This window comes from Aphelocoma coerulescens, chromosome 4 (assembly GCF_041296385.1).
Source record: "Aphelocoma coerulescens isolate FSJ_1873_10779 chromosome 4, UR_Acoe_1.0, whole genome shotgun sequence".
Classification (NCBI taxonomy): Eukaryota; Metazoa; Chordata; class Aves; order Passeriformes; family Corvidae; genus Aphelocoma; species Aphelocoma coerulescens.
In genome coordinates, this window is record NC_091017.1 from 62,638,260 (window position 1) to 62,659,954 (window position 21,695).

The following is a 21,695-nucleotide window of genomic DNA, read 5'->3' on the forward strand; positions in this document are numbered from 1 at the left end:
TGCAGCTACTTCCTGAGGCTTATGAGGTGTCTGTAGCATTGCACCACAGCACAGCATATCAGAACACAGTGAGGCTGTTTACCCTGTCAATCACTTGTCAATCTATCCAGCTTTCTACAAATACCCCTTGTATTTGGAAGCAGTTTCACAAACCTCAGTAATTAAAATTTTTAACACAATGATAGACACGTTTAGCAAATCTACTAAACTAAAGCAACTAGCATGCACAAGGAACAAAATTTAATGTCATGGTTACCTTTGGGCAATCAGATGTAAAAATCCCATACAGCTATTTAAAATACGTGCTTATTTTTCAGGTACTATTTTCATTTGTCTTGGGGAATTTTTTTAATATTTTATTAATAAGCATGTGTGTGTGTGACTTCAAAGTGAGCAGATAATTTGTTTTTCTTCTCCACTGCATGATTCCCATAGAAGTAAAAAGAAAACATTTCCTTTTACACAAAGTATCTTGGAATAATTTATAGTAAAGAAAGATAGACTAACTAGATTTTCCATTAGGAATGCAGAAGAGAATTTTCAGGAGAAAAGGTCATCTTCTCCAGAAAAGACAGAAATCTAGACATCACAATGTCTATCAGCTGAGCTCACAGTAAAAGTCACCAACAAGTAACATCATGTTGAGGTTGAGGACAGTGATGAGACATAATATACCGAAAATATTGAGAAGAAAAAAGCTTTCACTGCATCCAATAATTTTATGAATTTGATAACAGAAGTATGGAAGAAGCATGACTAAACATGAAATCCCCTGGGATCTGACAAGTTATACAAGAAGAATAAGTGTCATCAGAAATTATTGCTGATATTTTATCCATTAAATGATCCTCTATTTCTTTGCACACAATTTTTTCTTTTATTGATCCATGACATGTAAAAAGGGGATTCGACCAGTATAAAGCTCCTCCTGACTGCCCAGGAAACTTAATCTGGAACTCTGTCAAATTAGGGGTTTGATTGGAATATGCAGTCAGAGTTTTTATTGGTGAGGAAATAAAAATTTCTGTACTGAATTACCCTATCCTGTGACTCTGGGTTCAGGTGTGGCAAGCTTACATTTCCTGAAGAAACAGAGGCCCCTGCAACTCTAGCAGCTGGCCAAACAAAGTATCAGTCCACAAAAGCAGGAGAAACAGTAGCATCTTTTTCCCAATATAAATCTAATTACGATTTTGTAAGTAATAGCCATCATAATTCAGACATGCAAGATGAACTCTTCATCTTATACCTAAAACACATTTCTGGGAACTATAATCTGCATTTTCAAGTGACCATATACAAAAAGGAAGTTATATAATTTGCCAAATTTCTTGGTGCTGAATCATTATGCAGCTTCACTGTTTTTTGAAGCTGCATCATGAACAGTGTACCATTTTTTAGAGTCATCTTACCCATTTCACGCTGAAAAAATGAGTGAAAACAGCAAACACCAACTCAGGGACTGAGAATAATCTGAGAACAAACAATTAGCTCCATCAGCCAGGAAACCATATGTACATTATAACAGTCCTGGCTAGTACTGTGATAGGAAAAAAGGAATCTGGAAGGACCAGAAGGTTTCTGATTTTCAAAAAATCGTATTTCAACAAGACTGTCATTCACTTTAGAGACAATGTCAACTACTAGGACATTGATCAAGCCATCAGACCAATTAATTGTAGACCATTAAGAAATCTTCAGGGCTAGAGCTGGCACTGATAGAAGTGGAAGAGTGAGGAAGATTGACTTCTTCATGATGAAAAACACACATCTTCCATCTACAGACATCACTATTTTTCAAGATTCACATACAATTTACAATATTGTTTCCTACATTTTTCATATGCTTCCCTTGGCACCAGATTTCATTAAGATGCTGGCAGTGCCATCTGCAGCTCCAAAAGCACCTCCTCTGTCAACAGTTTGATCTCAGATGAGTCATTCAGCTTGGGCTAGCAAGCAAGCAGAAAAGCCTCTTAAGCCCATGTAAATAAGTCAACTCAATGAGCTGCATTAAACACCTTTCACGAAACAGTCAGTCAAGTGAAGATGGGCAGAAAAATTGCCTTTACCACAGTTTGAAATTCTAACCTTGAAATTTTGAATTTTAAATTCCAAAATTCTAAAATGTATTACAGGCCACATTCCATTGCTAAGTCCTGCACCATCAAGACAAACAAAAGACACATCATTCCACACAGCAATACAGGGGTCCCCAATCTTTGGTAGAGTTACCTGGAGAACCTGATGGAAAGTAATCTCCCAGCTGCCAGTGCTGACACTCACAGTAGTATCAGTATCATATGTCAGACATCCACTACCGGACATGATTTCATTTAGCAGAGAAGCTAAGCAATACATTTAGAAAAAGTTAACAGAACACATTTATACAGAAATTGCTTTTATCAACAAGGAGCAGCAGAGGTTGCATCAAAAACAGGAGCCACGACAAAAGTTAAGACCTTTCTGTTCTAACAATAATTTTCCTACTCTCAAACCTTCTTTCTGAGTTAAGACTTTTTGGGTCGGTCTGGCTTGAAAATTACTTGAAGATACAAAAAAAAAAAACAAAAAACAAAAAACAAAAAACAAACAAACAAACAAACAAAAAACCTGACCCACTTTTGAATTATATACAGATACTAACTTAGGAAAAAAAAAAAAAAGTGGAGTTATAGGTAAAGTTAGTACAATGCTAGGAAGCTCACAGAAGCTGAAAGTAACTGGCTCAGCATCCACAAGGGGGAGCCTGCCCTTGGGAACCAATCTGAACTCTTGCACTTCATTAGACAGTTTACAGTTGTCGGACAGCTCACCAGTCCACAATTTGGTACAGAACATTTTCTGCAGGTTTTAGACTTTAATAAGGGCTGATGTTTGCATAAGAGGAGAGTCACAGAGAGGGAAAGCAGGAAGGAAGCTGAAACAAATCAAGAAATGGGGATGTGACCTTTACAAAGGGAATATATATAACCTGTCTAAATACACTGATTTTTAAACGGAAGAACCAGCCCAGGGAAACAGGAATGGAACACACGTACCCAGAAGATATATTTCTTATCTTGGTTCCTATAGTATGTCTATTTTCACTTCTAATCTGCTTGGAAATGACTAAATATTTGTTAGTATTTCCATTTTGGAACTATTTATCATCATAGCCATGGCAATACATTCACATAAAAGCATCAGAGCTGCCAAATTCCTTCATTACAATTTGGATCATGGTGTAGAGGCTGGGGCGTTGGCACTTGCATCTCACTGGACCCATAACAGCAGACACTCATCATCATCAAGTCATTATCACATTTTCCCTTCATGGCTATGTTTATTTTAAGAAATTCCCATGTGTTCAAACACTACCTAGGCTTATTTCAGGGTACCAATTCTATATAAAATTCAGCACAAATATTTCTTTACTTTCCCTTTACAGTTCATACCCTCTGGAGCAGTTCCTACAGATTCACATCTTCAACACAATATCCAAAAGCAAAACATAAAGCATAAAACAGACAAAAACCATATTTACTATAAATGTTTTAACCACACCCCCTGCTCTCTCTCTCTCCCCCCCCCCCGAAAGTTACTAAGACACCACTTTTTTTTTTTTAAAGTCTCATATTTGGAAAGTTTTACATAGTGTAATCCTCTCTAAACATTACACAACCTCAAAAGCACTGCTGATAAAACTACACACAGCAGGATATTGTTATTAAGCAAATAAAGCAAAGCAAAGGATCAATTAAAATGTAATTTCTGATTATAGAATATTTTCCTCCGGTAAGGAACAGAAACCAAATTCAGAACATCTTTTCAATCTTGTTCTGGACCACCCCACTGAAACATTGAACATGACTGAAGTTGTTTGGGTTTTTAAATTACTGGTTATAGCTTTCTGTGTACGATGTTTACTCTCCTTTCTATATGCAAAAAAAAAAAAAAAAAAAAAATAGACCCTGGGTTTTCCGTATCTTGATTTAGAAAGAAAGACATTCCTAGCACACCCAGGGAAATTCATTAAGCATGACATGCCAAAATGATGATGACCTTACACTTGAGCAGTACAGATACATTGGTTATCTTCCGCTGGTATCTTTCCTTGGGCATATCAAAACTACTCACCCTTTTTTGTTTTAAATACTTGCCAAATTTATATGGGATCTGTACTATTATTGTACAGAATTAGATTACACCACTAAAGACTCTTTGCAACATTCACATTTAGCAAACTAGTTGAGAAGTCATCCCAAGTTCAGAAGTCAAATAAAACACAATGGAAAATACAGTCATACAGCCATAATTAAAAAATGCAAGTAAAGTGAACAAAACACATTAATAACAGCAGACTTTCTTACAAAACAATACCACCCCCAGCTAATCATGCAAAAAAGGAGGCTCTAAACACTGTTATAGGAATCTAGTTTAAGTTCCATTTTCAACAAAGTACACAGTTAAAAAGCTGTACATTTCTAAGGAACTATAAAGTGAAACTGTAGCATCACATTATTATTCCCTATATGAAGATATTAAGCTAAGTTTCAAATTTATATCTAATTCATCAAATAATAATGCAACATTTAATGGATAGATATTTTTCTTTCTTTTGGAGAAACTGAGAGAAATCTTTTCAAGACAGACATCTCCACCTTTATTGGCATTTTCTCTTTGACTACTTCTCAAACACTGGGATTTCTTTTAGTTCTTTGAGGGCTTGTTGTTTCTGTTTGTATTAAAATGTTAGTATCTTAAACATTAATAGTGAAGGCCCAAAGAATTACCAGTGCTAATGCATTTGCATACCCACACATCACACTTTAAGGCCTTGCTGTATGCATGAAAGGCAGAGTTGTGAACACTCAAATTCCTATTCCATGGAATACACAAAACTGAGTGGTTATGCTAATAGCACTTTACTTCAGGAAGCAGACTTTGAAGTCTTTTACAGCAACAGGAACAAAACTATGTTTTTACAATATAAAATGTTTTCTACTTTTGTTTATTCAACATGCAACAATCCTTATGTATCTTAATCTAAATTTCTCTAGAGTAAGCGTAAAAGTAAACTTTTCTGCCAGCACTGAAAGGCTCTCTAGGCTCCAATCCTACATTACAAACTATTATGGTAATCTGCAGCTCTTGTAAGAGAAAGTCTTCCCTGGACAAAAAGACAAATCAGCAATCAGCAGATTCCCAAGTATTTGCACCTTTCAGTTAAATGTGAGCTTTTTCATGTTTCAGAGTTTACTGCCTACTACCAACCCATTGTCTAGGGCCTATCTAGTTATGAGAAGCACTTCTGGCCAGCAGTGCTGGCTCCTTTTCACCACCCTAGCCCAATACACTACATGGAGCACAACAGTGCAAGCTGTCATTCATACTGCAAGGAAGAATTAGGCTCCTCTCCCCACTTGGCACCTTTGCAAATAAAATCATGATGAAGAGAGCATATAAGAGAATGGTATGGAGACCAGCAATGAACAAAATAAATGGCAGAAAAAGCTTTGATTTTCAACTACTACAGAGAAAATCCAATACCCCTGTTATTCCTAAAGGTTAAGTCTTGTGAATTTATTATTCCAGAAAACTGTCCAGTTCCATTTCTTTAATAAGAATTTGTGTATCTGGGAGTACTATTATTTTTACTTCAAAGCTGAATATACACCAAATTATCATTCTTAGATCACCCCTCTCAAAAACTTGCAACTCCCTTCAGAAATCTTTTCTTGACCAATCATTTTCCTAATTCAACTACATTTCTCCCAGTTTTGCTTTTTGTTCTTCCCAATATACATGCACACACGATACTGCCATTATTTTGTTATTCCACTCATTTAAACAGGCTAACAGCACATACTAATTCTAAAGCCTTCCCTACAACTGAAATCCATTTCTGCTTTCTTTTATTTGACTGAGGAAAAACAAAAAATAGGTTTTGCAACCTGATTTACAAAAACAGAAAAAAACTCAGTTTAGCCAAAATATTAGTGAAATATTTTTAATATTGCAACAAAATGGAAAAAGTATTCATTTGAAGTGAACATCCCATAACATTAACTAGCAAAGCAAACAACATCATCATCAGTTTTGCAAAACTCCGTAACATAGTTAGAAATACTTTCTTTTCCATTTCCTGCAGTTCCTTTGATATGTACACATGAAATTGGATGATCGTATTGTTCCATGCTGCACATTTACAGCTATTATCATTAAGTCTCTCACAATAGTTTTTTCCCCAGTGATCACAATCTTTAGTTTGCCATATTTTGTATTTCCCACATTCTCCAGTCCATATCCACAGAAGAAATAATCGCAGCATACTTTTTTTTTTAAATTTAAGTCCCTTAGTATTATTTCCTCTACCAAAATTTACTGGTGTGCTGTTTACACAGTTTAGATCAGCAACCAACTGACTACAAAACAATGGACCAAATAAATACTTCACCCCAGTATCTAAAACTTCAATAATATGTGGCACAACTGGCCATGCCCCAGCACCTTTGAACAGAGCATAAGCTTTATATGCAAGACTTCAAAGGTGATATTACACTGCATGTTGCAAAACTGCTTCATCTTAATACGGCATGCTAATTGAACAAATTTTACTAACAGTAGTCTTTATTTTAGAACTTAAAACACTTGTACAATTTTCTGATTATTTCCTACTCCAAAAAGACTTACAGCATGGTGAAAGACTCTCTTCTTTTACACAGATAGAGGCAGTTATCAGCCAGAACAGTGAAGATGATCTGACTGGCATTTAGAGCCTCAAATCTGAACGCACATGGCCACCCTCATTACACTGTGGTTATGATTTTTAATAGATGAAATTTAAATTTGGCATCTGCTAAACTTACATACAAAACTCAAATTTTGCCATGAGACATCTCTGTACTCTGTGCCAAAAGAATAGTTTCAGCTTCTGCACCTCTGACATGAACACTGTACTAGAGATCAAGTAGCAAAGCATTCCTCTATGGATTTGGTAGGCTCTCAAAAAATTCTGTTTTGTCATTTTTAGAAATGACTCTAACATAAAAAATTACAGCTTTTGAGTGGTATTTTTATTGTGTCATAGGCACATAAGTGACAAGGAGAGTACTGTTGCTATAACAAGTTATGGCATAGGAGAGTTACACAAAAGTATTGGCTCTATTGAATTTACAGACATTACTAAAATATAGAAGGGAATTAAGCCTCTTGCCTTTTGCAAAGAATGCACAGTTCATAAAGAACACAGAAAATATGACAGAATCAATTACTCATTGACTACATTTAACATTTATGCAGAAGTAGTAAGGACCAGATAGGAATCTTCTCCAGTTTCAGAAATGATCACTGCTTTCATGCAGTATACATATGTGTCAGTGCCATTTTTTTAGTTCATCTAAATAACTTTTAGTTTAATCTTTTCAAATGCTTTTCTCCCTCTTTTAGATGTACATTTACATTCTTTTCTCTCTAATAAGCCTTCCATAACTTTGCATTCAGAGAAGCAGCTACTATAAATCCACCTTCATTACATTAGCTGTTATCCTATCTTCACTGCAACCCTTCCCTGTGGGTCTTATCAAACTCAGTATGCAACCTTTGCAGTTTCAGGGTCAATCAACTATCTAAATCCCTGTCAGCTATCCACCGCTCCTACAAAAAGCCACATAAGTGGGAAAAAGCAGAGTTGATGCTCCTTCTATCTCCCTCATGTTAAAGTACTAAAAGCACTGAGCAGCTGCCACCAAACCTCCCCTTGTACACGCTACCTTATAAAGTACAAGCTGCCCTTCCTTACAATTGTGTGGATTACACATTCATAGCAAAAATAAAAATAGCATTCAACTGTCTGGATAGAAGGAGAAATGAAAAGAGGCAAAGGTTTTGTCTCTTGTACATATTACCCCACAAATCCTCAAGGAGTGCTTAACTGAAAGAAGTACCCCCCCAATTCAGCCCCTTGTTTCTTCCCCCTAAAGACTAAGGGCCTTGGAAAGAAGCCTTCAGAGTGTGGTCCTTTAAACACCCTTGAGACAGGGAGGGCCTGCACCTGGGCTTGGCTGTAAAGATGAAAAGAGTTCTGCAAGTCCCAGCTTTATTCCCCATGAGGTGGGTCTGAACAGCCATTAGCAGAGCAGGCCTCTCAAGTGTCTGAGGGAGAGAATAAACTCCGCTCAGCATTCATAAGCAGCCTTTCCCAAGTAAAGCCACCAGCCCTGGCTCCAATACCCTTACAACAGCTTCAAGGATCAGGACAACAGTCTCAGTTGTTCATCACTGCAGCCCTGGCTTCAGTTCTTCTCCAAGACCAAGTATTGCACTTAGGATATTGGCACTTTCCTTACCACAATGAGAGTCCCTTTTAATTGGTACTTAGATAATTTGTGTGACCTTCCCACCACGCCTCCGAGTCCCAAACAGTTCAGAGTAGTGTCAGCTGAACTTTACTGTTATGCATGTAGATAGTGTAGCCTGTCTTCCTCCATGCGTTACTCGTCTTAATCACTCACCAGCACAGCAAACCTACAAGCTCTACCAGGACTGAGAAGAGAGCAAGCTGCATGAAGCACAGAGGGTAAGCCTTTCTTATCTATCCTAAGCATCTCCTAAGGCTCCTTCATCCAACATTTCAATTCATAAATGGATATTGCAGGATTATTTTTCAATTAAAAACACTTAAGAAACGACTGAAATTGCAATACACTGCTTTAACTGCAAATGTTCAAATATCTCAGACAAAAGCAAAGGCAAATCTCTATCTGAATACTAAATTTCAATTTTAAAAATATATTCAGAGAAGTTTGAAAAACACTAAGATCCCACTGGCAGATAGAAGACTTACTGCAGCTGTAATATTTCATCAAGTGTTAGATGGTTTATGTCAGTTGAGTGAAAAAAAAAACATTTACTGTATCAGCAGATTCCATCTGCATTTTCTAGCTCAGTTATCGACATGTGAGAAGGACACGATCACGAGGAAAAACAACAATAATAAATAAAATTTGTGGATCATCAACAATTGACTTAAGCTGTGCTGGGATTTTTATTATTATTCTCTTACCATGCTTTGAAGTTGTGGGGTTTATTCCCTGACCAAAAACCAAATAATAAATAAACAACCCCCAAAACAATCTCTAAACCTATATACAATTTCAATTTTCCTACAGTGTGCTTGTTAAAATACATCAGTTGAAAAGCATCTGCTCTTTAACAAAGAGCATTTCATCTAGCATTAGATCTAGGATGCAAAAAAACCCAATTCAAACACGCTTTCTAGGGCAACATTACTGCAGAAAGCATTTGTAGATCAACATTACAACAAAAAGCATTATGAAGGACCCAGAGCAAATTAAACCTTTTAGATGGCTTTGACTTTGATACAATGGAACATATGGAAGTGGATCTGTGCTGTGTGAAGTGGATACACAATTTTGTAGTAATGCTCTTTCCCTTGCCAATTTCCTATTCTTTTTGAAAAATTCAGACAATTCTGCAACCAGAACACAATATGATATCTGTTTCAAACTTCCTTTTTGGTTTTTCTTATAAAAGCTTGTATATACTTACCAAGAATGTACAGACAAATCTGGCAAAATAACTTTTTTTTAACTACAGTAAAATTTTTGTGGATAAATTCTGTATACATTAGTAATTTTCTAAGAAAAACTATACTCTTTAAACAATGTACACTTTGGGAAATATTTTTAAAAGGAAAAATACATGTGTTGTTTGAATGCTGTGTGAGTAACTTTAAAGAAGCATTAAAACAAATTCAATGCATTTAAAATGCTATATAAATCAACATTCAGGATGAAGGGTCAACAGGGGTTAAACTGTCTGTCTTTCTTGATTGCATTCATAAATGTCTTTTCTAGCTGTATTATAGAAGCAACCGCAGCATAACTTGGATATTAAAACCTCCACGGAAACCAACAATAAAAGCTGCTAAGAATTTCACAAGGGTTTTTTTTTTCTCTTAGGTGTTAATTAAATGATCATTTAACACTGAAATGTAAACACAACATTTTCATCTACTGACAGCATAGCCTCTTATAAATCCAGGGTAATAAACGTCCTGGTGTTAATACTCTGAACCAAGTTCCCACAACACACTAAGATGCCTTGTCGTGTCTAAGGTTAAGCATCTAGACACAAAACAAAGATTGTGCCTACTCGACTTCCAGTTCAATTTTCCCATCGCCCAGTGACCTAGGTAACACTTTGAGCAATAAAGAATAAATTTAATTTCTCCAGCATTTTGTGAGGATTAGGAACAATTGTTGGCCTGCAATGACTTTTTATCCTTAGATTCTTTCTCTTCCAGAGCATTCCCCCAGTTCTAAAAGAAAATTCTGATGGTTTAAGACACAGAACAAACAGAACTTTAAATTAGGCTTTTTTCAATCAATTGGAACTGTTGGAGGGGAAGCAATCAACTTTTCTTTGGACTTTTCTCAGCTATTCAGTTACTTTAGGCTTTAATCTTCCACTTGTAGAAGAATCCTACCATCATAGGAACAAACCTCTATACGTTCAGATTTTCCCTTGGCCTGATTTATTCCTCTTTTCTGTTCTTTTTTTCTTTTTAATCAAGATGACACGGCTGCACTTAAATGTCCACTCTGTGCAAGCCAAGACTTACAGATGTCCTCTTTATAACATTTCACACCATGTTTCTGCACCACATAATAACAGCAATTCCTCTGACATGCTTTTTCACTTCCTTCATTCAGTTTCAGTTTCCTACTTAACTCCAGACTGAAAAGGTTTCCTGTATCACAATTTACCAAAGCTTTCAAGGTCAACCCTCCAGGAACAACCCAGGGACTGATTCAGACTGGACATGAATATGGTTACAGGTCACCCAAAACCAGCCACTTTTATTTTCGTATTAAAACACAATTCTCTGCTTTAACTGCTATCATGCCAACAAAGACACAGAAGGTAATTATTTATGCTGGGGGTCAAAGTACCAAAACCACAATAGCTAAAGTAGGCCTCTTAATTACTCTGAATACCACCACACTATTTAAATAGATCTATGGCTTGAGTAATTAATATGATTCATGTTTTCACATTAGACATATTTAAATGCCGGCAGCTAATAGCATAAAATTTTTTAAATAACACAGATATTTATGTTGGTTGAGAAGAATTGCCAGAAGTCGTGTTTTTGTTTGCTTGGTGTTTAACATAAATTTCCAATTAAGGTTAAAAAGGGACTGAACAGTTTTGGAGTGTTTCTTCAAATGAAAAAAATCAGTAGTTATAAGCATCACAGAATCAGAGAATATTCTGAGTAGGGAGGGACCCACAAAGATCAAAGTCCAGCTCCTGGATATCCCTATAGATGCCTTCTGCTGAAATTAGTCAGCTATATCACTTACTAATGCAGCTTACATAAAGAGTTAATGATCTGCCCAGATGAGAATTAGTTTACAGTCCCAGCAGTTCATCCAATTTTCCATTTTATCCAACAGCAAAAGAAATATTACTTGTAAAAAACTGACAAAATCATATTTTTATAAAGAAATAAAGACAAATTTAACCACAGTTCAAAGACAGCTTCCAATTATCTCTAAAGTAAAAACTACAACAATCCATACTGATAGCATCATTTCACAATAAAATAGTTTGTTTCCAATTTCAAACATCTCATACTATTACTTCCAGTAACAATATTTTACCTGATTTCTCTATATTTGATACACCATTTTTTTTTCCTGCAGAGCACCATAGAGGTGACGTGCAAATCCAAAAGAAAGCATAGCTCAGGAAAGACCTACAGATTAAGAGATTCTGTAACAAAGGGCAGGAAAGAGTAACATAGTGAAGTCTGAAGTCCAATAATCACACAGAATGATAATACATTTCACTTTTTTTTCCCGACTGCGTTTCAAAAGTTCATTCTGGTTCTACCAACATTTCCACTCAGCTGAATCTAAGGCTGAGTGCTTGCTGTTGCTAGGATATAGCTACTGCAAGTTGTACACCAAATGCATATAAGCAATACTTGTTCCTTTGCTCAAAAAAATCAATTACCTGATGAATTGCAAGCATTTTTGCAGCACTTCCGAAAACCTCTAACATGCCATCCTGTCATATCAGTAAGGCTTATATCTGAAGCAAAGCTACAGGGGTGTTTTTTGTTTTGTTCAGTACCTTGAGATGACAGTTTTCAGTTTTGAAACATTACAGCAGAGAATGAAAGCTCAAGGTAGAAGCAAGTGGTGTTAGGACCAGAAAAATGATGCAGATGTGAGTCAAATTGCTTAAAGTATTCAAGCTCCCAATTCCCTTTTGTCTTTACATTAAAAATAAGCAGGTAACAGAAGTAGCAGTCTTTATAATGTCCCACAAAAGTTTATCTCCTCAGTCTTCCATACCAGAAATTAATGCCAGAGAAGAGGCATTACAAACCTAGCACAGAGGTAACATGCTCTTAGTTACTTTGGTTTATTCTTACAGGCAATGAACCTTAACAAGCATATTTTTAATACACATTAACTCTTTCATTTTTTAGATAGGCCATTCTGTCTACAGATTGGGATTATTGCAAAAATAAACTCACAGAACTGTAATTGGCAGTGGCCATGCAGCATAAGGGACCACATTCACCCTGAAAACATTCCATACTGGGGCAATAAGACCTCCTGTTAGCAAAAATGCACTGATGCAGCAAACCAATAAGTGAGCTTCCACACTGCAAAAAAGATTAGTAATTACACATACATTAAAGATTTCTTTTTAATTACCATCTTACAATAACACAAAGCCAGAACTATATATTCATTTATACCTACACCAATATGCAGTATGTCTTCACTAAATAATAATTTTAAAATATAGTTACATTCTAAGAACAAGAGTCACAGTTCAAGAGTGATGCTAACAAAATAATGCTAGTATTTAAAATCTAACTAGCAGTAGAATTGCTAGCTCTAAAATGATAAGATTTAATTCTATCACATGAAAAAAAATAATGGAGTTGCCTTGTGTGCTTGCTGCTAGAATACACCATAACAAATCATAAAAACTCAAACAAGTGAGTAAAATACCTCAACACACTATCCTGGGGAGAATATAGCAACAAGGTGGCTTCATAATTCATGTTTGAATAGATGTTTGTTAAATCGCTGTCCATCCAGCCCACATCTGCAATAAAGTGGAGCACACTGTAATGTTACTGCAGCACAGTGGAAACCAAACCACTGCGCTTACCTGACAGCAGCTCCACTAACAACGTACTCTCAAAAGGAGAAAAATTCTTCACTATTGCCTTTTGAAAAGGAGCAACTCATTTTTGCTCCTATTTGGATTTAACACCCAGAGCAGGTGTTTGCAGTTGGAATATTTCAGAGGCTTTGAGATAACGAGCATTTTTCTAGTGAGTGATTCCTTTATTGAGTTGTTAAAAGGGATTCAGACTGAAGATGTGTCTTTTGTACAAAATTATGACTATGGTCCCACTTACCATGAATACTGTTAAAAGAAATATGACAAAATCATATTACACCTTAACAATAGGGAGTCCAGCACTTAAAAACATTTAAAAGTCCTTGTTCTAGCACCTTACATGCACCATCTTATTACCTTCTTTCCTTCCTATCTGATGTGGTTTGTTTTATGTTGTTTTTTTTTTTTTTTTCTTTTTTTCTCCTTCGGCAAAGGTGAAAGCAAAACAACGCTCAGCAAGTGATGCAAACGGCACCTCCAGCACAGCACCGAGAACCAGCGGGAGAAGTTCCCCGGGCCGCCGGCTCCCCGCGCCGGGAGCGGCCACGGGCTGGGGCTGCTGGCCGGGATGAGTAATGATGTCAGTCCGGCCGGACAACGGTAACCCTGGCAACTGTAACCTGCAATTCCTGCCTAACCATTGTGGGATTTATTGTGGCAGGGGCCAAAGAGGCCAAGAGTAAAATGAAGCAGAGAACTATGGTGTCTGACACATCGAGTACCACACACTTTAATCATAGCTGGCAGAAATTAATTCAGGAGGAATTTTTGCAAGGGCCCCCCGTACGGCATGTTTTGTTGTTGTAGCTGCTGCTGCTGTTGTTCTGGCCTAAGATAATTTTTTAAGTTTTTTGATGTTTAGTACTTCTTCCCTGTAATTATTTGCTGTTAGGAATTTTTTTAGTGACTAACAGACATCTCAAAAGTGATGCTTATTAATCAGACTACATTAAGTTTTGGGTTTTTTTTCCCTTTAGCGGAGAAACATTCACAGTGCGTACCTTTTCAAGTACACATATTAGAAGAAAACATATATAAGACCACATGCACTACAAAGGTTGGTTTCTTTTTAAAGCCAACATTGCCTAACTTATACCACAGATATTAGTTGGTAAGGAAACTTAACCACATTCCAAGCTCAAGAAATGTAAATCAAAAGGGACAAGCTTTGTGCATGTAATTCAATAACCTTTACATCCCACTGATTAATAAAGGTATCTTTTAAAACTGATTTTTCAAACAGCTTGGGTCCAGCACTCAGTGTCCTGCAGCAAACAGCAATCAATGAACTGTGATCTAACCAGCAAAAGTCAGCAGTCAAAATGTATTTGCCTCAGATAAGCACTCACTAGGCTGTAGTAGTTCTCTGTGCTAAGGTACCTGAGCCTACACAACTTAGCGTGAGTGGGCATACAGGTCACCAAAGAACGCATCTCCTCCTTGAGGAATACTACTTGTTGACCAAGAACTTATATCATCATCCCAGGGGACTTACAAGAGCACCTTTATTTTAATGGTGTTGCATGAAAGCATAGGTTCATGTACATTGTGCTTTGAGAGATTGCTTGCAAGGTAAGATTGATATACCCTCCAGCACTCTTCATATTATTTTTAGAATTAACTACTTCCTATTGAAATATTTATGTCAAAACGCCTTTGTAGATAGCTCTTAATGGGAAAATCAGCTTCTGTTTTGACTAAAATTATCCATTTTAACTAGTTTCAGGAGATTTCTTGGAAGGCTGCTAAACTGGAAAGAAAGTAGCCTGAAAAATAATTTAACTACCTTTGAAATTAAGTGTCTTTAGACACAGAAAATAATGCACTGTCTCTTTTAAATTCTCAGCCTATTGCTTTCCTTTACTTACACTTCCCATCTGTCAACAAGTGCTTGTAATTTTATTACACTGTCCTGTAGTTTATGCAGAGTTGGTATTATTTTACAGAGTTCTGTTAATGGACTGGATAAATGGTAATGCTATTTAAACTAGTCTCCTGCTCCAGCAAACACAGCTGCAACTGTACTACTATTTCTAGGCAAACATCTTGACCTGAACATGCAGTGCTCTCTCAACCCGTCCAAAGAGAAATTGGAGCAGACAGCAAAGGGAAAGCATAGCCGGCCGCTGGCGGCAACCAACTGTGTCGAATCATAATTCATATACAGTGTAACCTCTTTCTTTTATATTGCATTTAGCCTACACAACAAGCATATGTGCTTCTTCACCTGGCATCTCATTTACAGCCAAGGGTCAAATGGTAATTATTATTCACAGAAGCTCAATAGTATGTTGAAACCTTGCAGTACACACATTGTTTGATTAGCTGTTAAATGCCAAAAATAAATACTAAACCCAAAGCAAAATATATATATTACTGATCATGTTTAGAGAACTTTAATTCTCCTTAGAAAAATATTTATTGGGATGTAAATACATCTAAGCATATACAATGATACATATAAAAAAACAAATCACTTTATACTCTTCAAAGGGAACAAGCTACATATTTTCTGAAAACTGACCACAAGCATTTAACTAACATCAGTGCTTTTGTTGGCCCGACATTTTTTTTTATTACAAATTTAGTGCTAAGCAGCTGTAGTTTTTTACTATCATTCATATTTTCTTTTAAACATGAATACATTATAACCAGACATTCACTTTCATGGTCTGATCAACAATAACCCTTAGGCAGAGGAAATTTAATACTGTGAAGCCAGTGATCTCTTACTTTCCTCCATATATGCTATGAGCAGTTGTGTGCTTTATGTCAAAGAACATTATAGATTTAAGACTAGCATCTATCAAATACACAATTCTGAGATAAATATATTCAAATACGATTTTGACTGAAGTGTGTATCTCTTTTTTGCCTGCAAATTATGGCTCATTTCTGTTTTATATGAATCTAGGTAGCAACCATTACACTATAGGTGAAATAATAAAATGATCATAAATCCCTTTCATTTCCTTCCTGATAGAAGTAATGTCTTTATCCCAGCTGATGGAAATTATAAAAGACTCAACTGTTAATATATACTACCATATTTGAATATATTATAATCTTAGAGCAAAATACTTTTGTTTGTCAGGAAAAAAGCCTTTGGCAGCTTTCTGGCCTAGTCATTTAACAACTCATTATGTCTACAGGGAACTTCTGGAAATAAAGCATACATCCAAGGCAAAGGAATAAAACAAAAATACACAAAGAAATGTTTACAACAATAAGAGTAATTTTCAGTTTGCCATTGTATATTGCTGTAAGAAGGGAGAAAATAACTATTATTTCACAATAGTAAATTAAAAACCATCTAAAAATAAAAGCTTCAATATCACATTTGTTCTCAAACATAATTACATATGCTAAAGGGGTACAAGAGGAATCCCACTTTCCTCCACCTTCACTTTTCTTTTTCCAAGCACACAAGTGATGAAACCCAGTATTAATCAGCAATTTTGAGAGCAGAAATCTCACCTGGAGTCTAAAGAACTGTATCAAACACATATCTAATTAAAACCGGCTGAATTGGTGCAACCCTTCCAAAGCCTACTTAAGCATGCCATGTGTTATCTCTTCCATAACACATACTGCAACTTAAAGATACCTCACAATTTATTTTGTTCAAATAAACCAGAATCTAAACTTAATTCTGTTGCAGTTGAAATCTGGAATAAAGTGGCTTCTTAGAAAGGACAATGGGTCAAACCATTTATTTTAAAATATTTCCAGGAGCAAAACATTATCAAACCAAGTAATACAATCAAAACAAAAGCTCATTACTCAATTTGTTGTTGTTTTTATTTAAGATAAAGCGTTTAATGGTTTTTTCTTCCCAGAGCTTGAGTTACTAGCTTTGTCCTCTCTACAATGGGACAGAGGAGAGACTTCTCTACAGACCTAGCATTTGCCAATGCTATCATTTTTCTGGCCAAGTGTGTACAGCCACAAAAGCAGAACACCACAAAATCAAAGTGCTTATACAGTGCTGTATCTCTGCGTCAGAATCTCCACAAGCATTTTATATTTCTTTTAACACAGAAACTATAAAAAAACCCCGCCAACAGGAGAAAAGGAAAGTCAAAGTATTATTTCAGCAAAACTTCCTTACAGAAATGGGAATCAATGACAACACTCTCACACAAGTATCAGTATCTGACCTAGATGTAAAATAAATTTTTTTAAAAATCTTGCAAAGTAGTCAAAGAAAGTACTCAGCTTAAAGAAAACACCCATGTTCCATGACACACCTTCGTTCTATTTGAGGCAAAAGACAAAAATCCTAATAATAAGACACAATAACAGACCAAATCCAAATTTTCCCAAATAACAGTTATTGGGCCATGCCTACTTACAGCCTGTATAACTTCGGTGTCCCCAGAAAGAGCAGTTCAGAAAGCAACTGGAGGTTATTTCTGTTTAGGCGCCTTTGGAAAGAAAAAGAAAAAGTTGTGTTAAATTACAAATGCTACAGCAATGCAATTCAAACACTTTGAGTTGGAATCCCAGTGCTGTAACAAGCTGATTTTAAAGACCAGAAAGGTCCATTAGCGGAGACATGGTCCAGTAGTAAATTTACCGTGGACTAATTACATTTTCTGGTTTTCCCCAACAGACCATATTACCTATTTTATGAAAGATTTTGAATCTCTGCAGTGTGAATCAATCACTACATCAGGACTCCCTCCTGCATAAACAATATGAAAGCTAAAAATATAAAATCAGTAGTGTAAATGCAATTCCCTACCAACTCTATGTTTGTCTTGGTATAATGAAGGAGATAGATATTTTGTGACCATGAAAAGGTTCAAGGGTGTATCTATCAAATGTACACACTTTCAGTAACAAGATAATGTTATGTCTAAAGATCCATATAACCTATTTATATAAATTTTAAAAAGCAAAGGAAACTGTTACAGAAATCCCGATCAAACAGGAGTCAAAAATCCCAAGGGGTCACAGTTTATATTTGGCATTACAAGGAGGTTTTTTCATGCAGTTTTTTCTCTTTAACTGTAAAGATAGGAACTTCGAGAAAGCTAAATTAAAAAAATAGAACCCAATCAATTGTACGTAAGACAGTCTACTAAAGAAAAAACTGCAGCTGAAATCTGGAAGGTGCCTATTTGTCTGTGAAGATTCTCACTGAGCATGCTGACTCAGTTGCTCAGAGGTGACAAGATCAAAGCCCACTGAATTATACCCATAGACAACAGAACCACCACTAGATAAGGCAAGCATATTCTATCTTCACGATCTTTTCTTAACATACAATGCAGATTCTTCTTTCTACCTTGTGTGACAGCCTTGGAGCATACAGTCATCCCAGTCGAGAAGTCAAGCTTATAACAGGTTTTTTGGTTGTTTTTAAGCAATGTACCACATGTGCCACCTGCCATCCGAGCAAAGCAGCCTACTGGAAAAAACTGTTGTGTCCCATAATATTTATCACAAGTTACAGTTTGCAATGAACGATGCTCATTGTCAAAACAGTAATTCAAGGCACTCGTGGAAACCAGACGGCATGGGACTGATATATACATATATACACACATACACATACATATATATAAAAATATAATCATTACAGTGATTACACTACATGCTCCAATAAATTGCTATCAAGACATTCCACAAGGTGAAAAAATATACTAGGCATCAGTCTTGCAAAATTAAGTTTTAGAATTTCATAAAGGCTCAGATTTTCCTGTTTGTTAGTATTAGGGCTGAACTTAAACAATTAAGCCTGTTTAGCCTCTCTGGGCTAATTTTTCAAAAAAAATTTTTCCATATAAAGGTTTTTCCAGTTTAAAGGTGTTTCCAGAAATTCCCATTTAGATGCACTGACGTTAAAAATCCGATCTTACATAGCTCCATGGTTTAGTTCACTTAGTTATTGCTCCCTTAAAGCTCAATGTGACTACTGATGAGAGTGAGAATCTGAAAAATATTTTTATGGACACAGAGGTTTGCAACCACTCTTCAGGTCACAAGCAAGCAGTCAGCTTTTTGAGTTCTAGATACCCATAATTCTCCAGTCTCAATGTCAGGTTCCCTTCTGTTAGTCAAGCTACAGAAATCCTGATTACTCTAAGCAGAAGAAAACTAAATCACGCATTTAGAGATTAAAAGAAAATTTGGAGTGAAAGAACCAAAAAAGGAAAGACTACACTACTAGGATAAGAGAGATAAGTGACAACGCATTTTAATAATTGAGAAAAAATTCCTAATTCAGCAACAATTAAAAAAACAACTGGGTTGTGATCTTGAAAATCACATTTCCAAATTAGTAGAAGGAAAACTTTCCATATAAAAGAAAGATAGAGCTCTAAGTTAATGACTAGTGGAAGACTTCTGATCGAACATTCCTTCAGAAGAAAACCATCCCTACATAAATACAACAAAGTGATACATTCTATTGTTTCTGCATCTACTGCATTTTCAAAATAAAATCATTTAAAAATAGACATTTTTCTGACCGTTAGTAAATTTATGTATAAAATTATATGCCAAGACCACAAAACTGAAGTACAAGACAATTGTTTCAAACTAAGTTATATTTGCAATCCAAAGAGATTTTGAAAATGAACAAATGATTAAGTAAAAAAGAAACAAAATTCATTCACCACTTCTCTTAGCTAAATAGAGACTTAAACCTCTAAATCTGTGATTACAGATCCAAAATTACATGCAGGGTAAAGACTTTAAAAGTTAGTTTCTAATCAACTGTTCAGGACAATAATCTCTGTCGATATTTCTTAACTCTGTTGTTTGGACACCAGATAATAATGATGAGCTGTTACTGAAAGGGCAGTGAAATTACTCAGTATCTGTATTTTTGCAGAAGTTTCATATAAGAAAGGCTCTGTAGTACAATGACATAATATTAATTGATGATCAAGTCTGGCAGGCAGGCTGCCTTTCACTAAATGCAACAGTCTTACAAGGACACACAAGATCACTCAGAGGGATACTTTACAGGCAAAATACTTGCTCTACTATTTAACTCCTTAAACAAAGAGTAAATACCTTAGATCAGGAGTTTCTGTTGTTACCTGAGGTTCACATGGCCCACATAACTGAGTATACCTTTAACATACTGATGCATCTGCCACTGTACAGACTTTCAAATGTAAATTATGGACAATAAATCAACTTCATTAATTAAAGTAGCAATAAATAGCACTACCCTCATGTCTCCACAGTTTCTACCAAGTGAGCTTGGCACTTCAAATTAGTGTTTCAACACACGATTTTAATTTGCCTTTCACAAGACTAAAATATTTGTTCTTCGAACACTACACAGATTGAGGGAATACACAAGTTAAAATACTAATCTCCTATGAATCCTGCATTTTGTATCTTCTACTTTGAATAACTTCATCCCAGTCACTGAATTTTCTTTTAGAATTAAGCTTTCTCTACCAAAAATTTGACCATTCATTATTGCCTGTGACCAAGAACATAAAACATTATTAATTTTCATGAAGGCAATAATGGGAAATATGTCTTTTACTATACTTCAGAAAGAGGCTTCAGCTACTCTTTACATCTACAGGTTATATCAGATGCTTTTAAAAGAGTCAATTAGCTGAGTTTTCTATATGGAGATTTTATGAACTAGACTTCACTGGAAAACATTTTGCAAGACTACAGTAGGTAGTTCTGTCTAAAAAAATGCCATGAAATCATAAGTGGATTGGAAAAAGTAGGCAGAGCAAGTCTGAAACAACAGCCTAGTATCACAGTACACAACAGTTTCCCATTCAACAGTCACCATGAAGAGTTTCTCTTTGGAAAGAGCCACACAAGGAGTCCAGAAAATACATTACTATTTTAAAATGGTTCAGTATTTTACATGGTTCCCCAATAGTTCCACTTTTTCAGGTGACCTGATGCTTAACTTTGTCTGAAAAAACACCTATCCAGAACACACAAACATACTGCAACAAGAGTGAGTGAGAAAGATACGATCCCTTTCTCTCTGGAGCTGAAACCCAAGGTAAGCACAGTGGATCACAGAATCCAAGACTGTAGGTTTTAAAGAGCTACAGCTACTTTGGGTAAAAACAACCAGAAACACTCCACCACATCTTCTTTCAATGTGTGCTGGCAGACACTTCAGCACAGCTACCTAGCAGGTCATGTTTCCCCTGGGGCAATGTGAGAAGAGAAATTTCAGTTTCACCAACTGAACTGCTCTCCCAGAACTGACATGAAGCTCAGAGTGAAGCACTGAGAAACAGTGATGAGATATCCCATACTGCTACTATTCAGTTTTCCAACTGAGCTACAAATATTTGAGTTTCTCAAGCAGAGAGCTCAGAGGAGATGAAGCATTAGTGGTGTGAGCAACAGAAAATGTACTGAAGAATCTCTTCTAACACTGTAATAACTTGGACTGCAAAGTCCTTTGGTAGTGTCCAGAAATAAACGGGTGAGGCTCCAATATCATATAATCCTTTCAAGCTGCA

General features: G+C 36.0%; 1 protein-coding gene across 3 annotated transcripts in view; it reads right to left on the reverse strand.

Moving 5' to 3' along the window:
• The window catches only part of SLIT2 (slit guidance ligand 2), a 263,142-nt gene that overhangs the window by 225,205 nt on the left and 16,242 nt on the right, over positions 1 to 21,695 (reverse strand). For all 3 annotated transcript variants that reach the window (XM_069014353.1, XM_069014352.1, XM_069014351.1), the window contains exon 4: positions 17,577 to 17,648. In XM_069014353.1, coding sequence (XP_068870454.1) covers positions 17,577 to 17,648 — 72 coding nt within the window. The remainder of the gene's footprint in view (positions 1 to 17,576; positions 17,649 to 21,695) is intronic.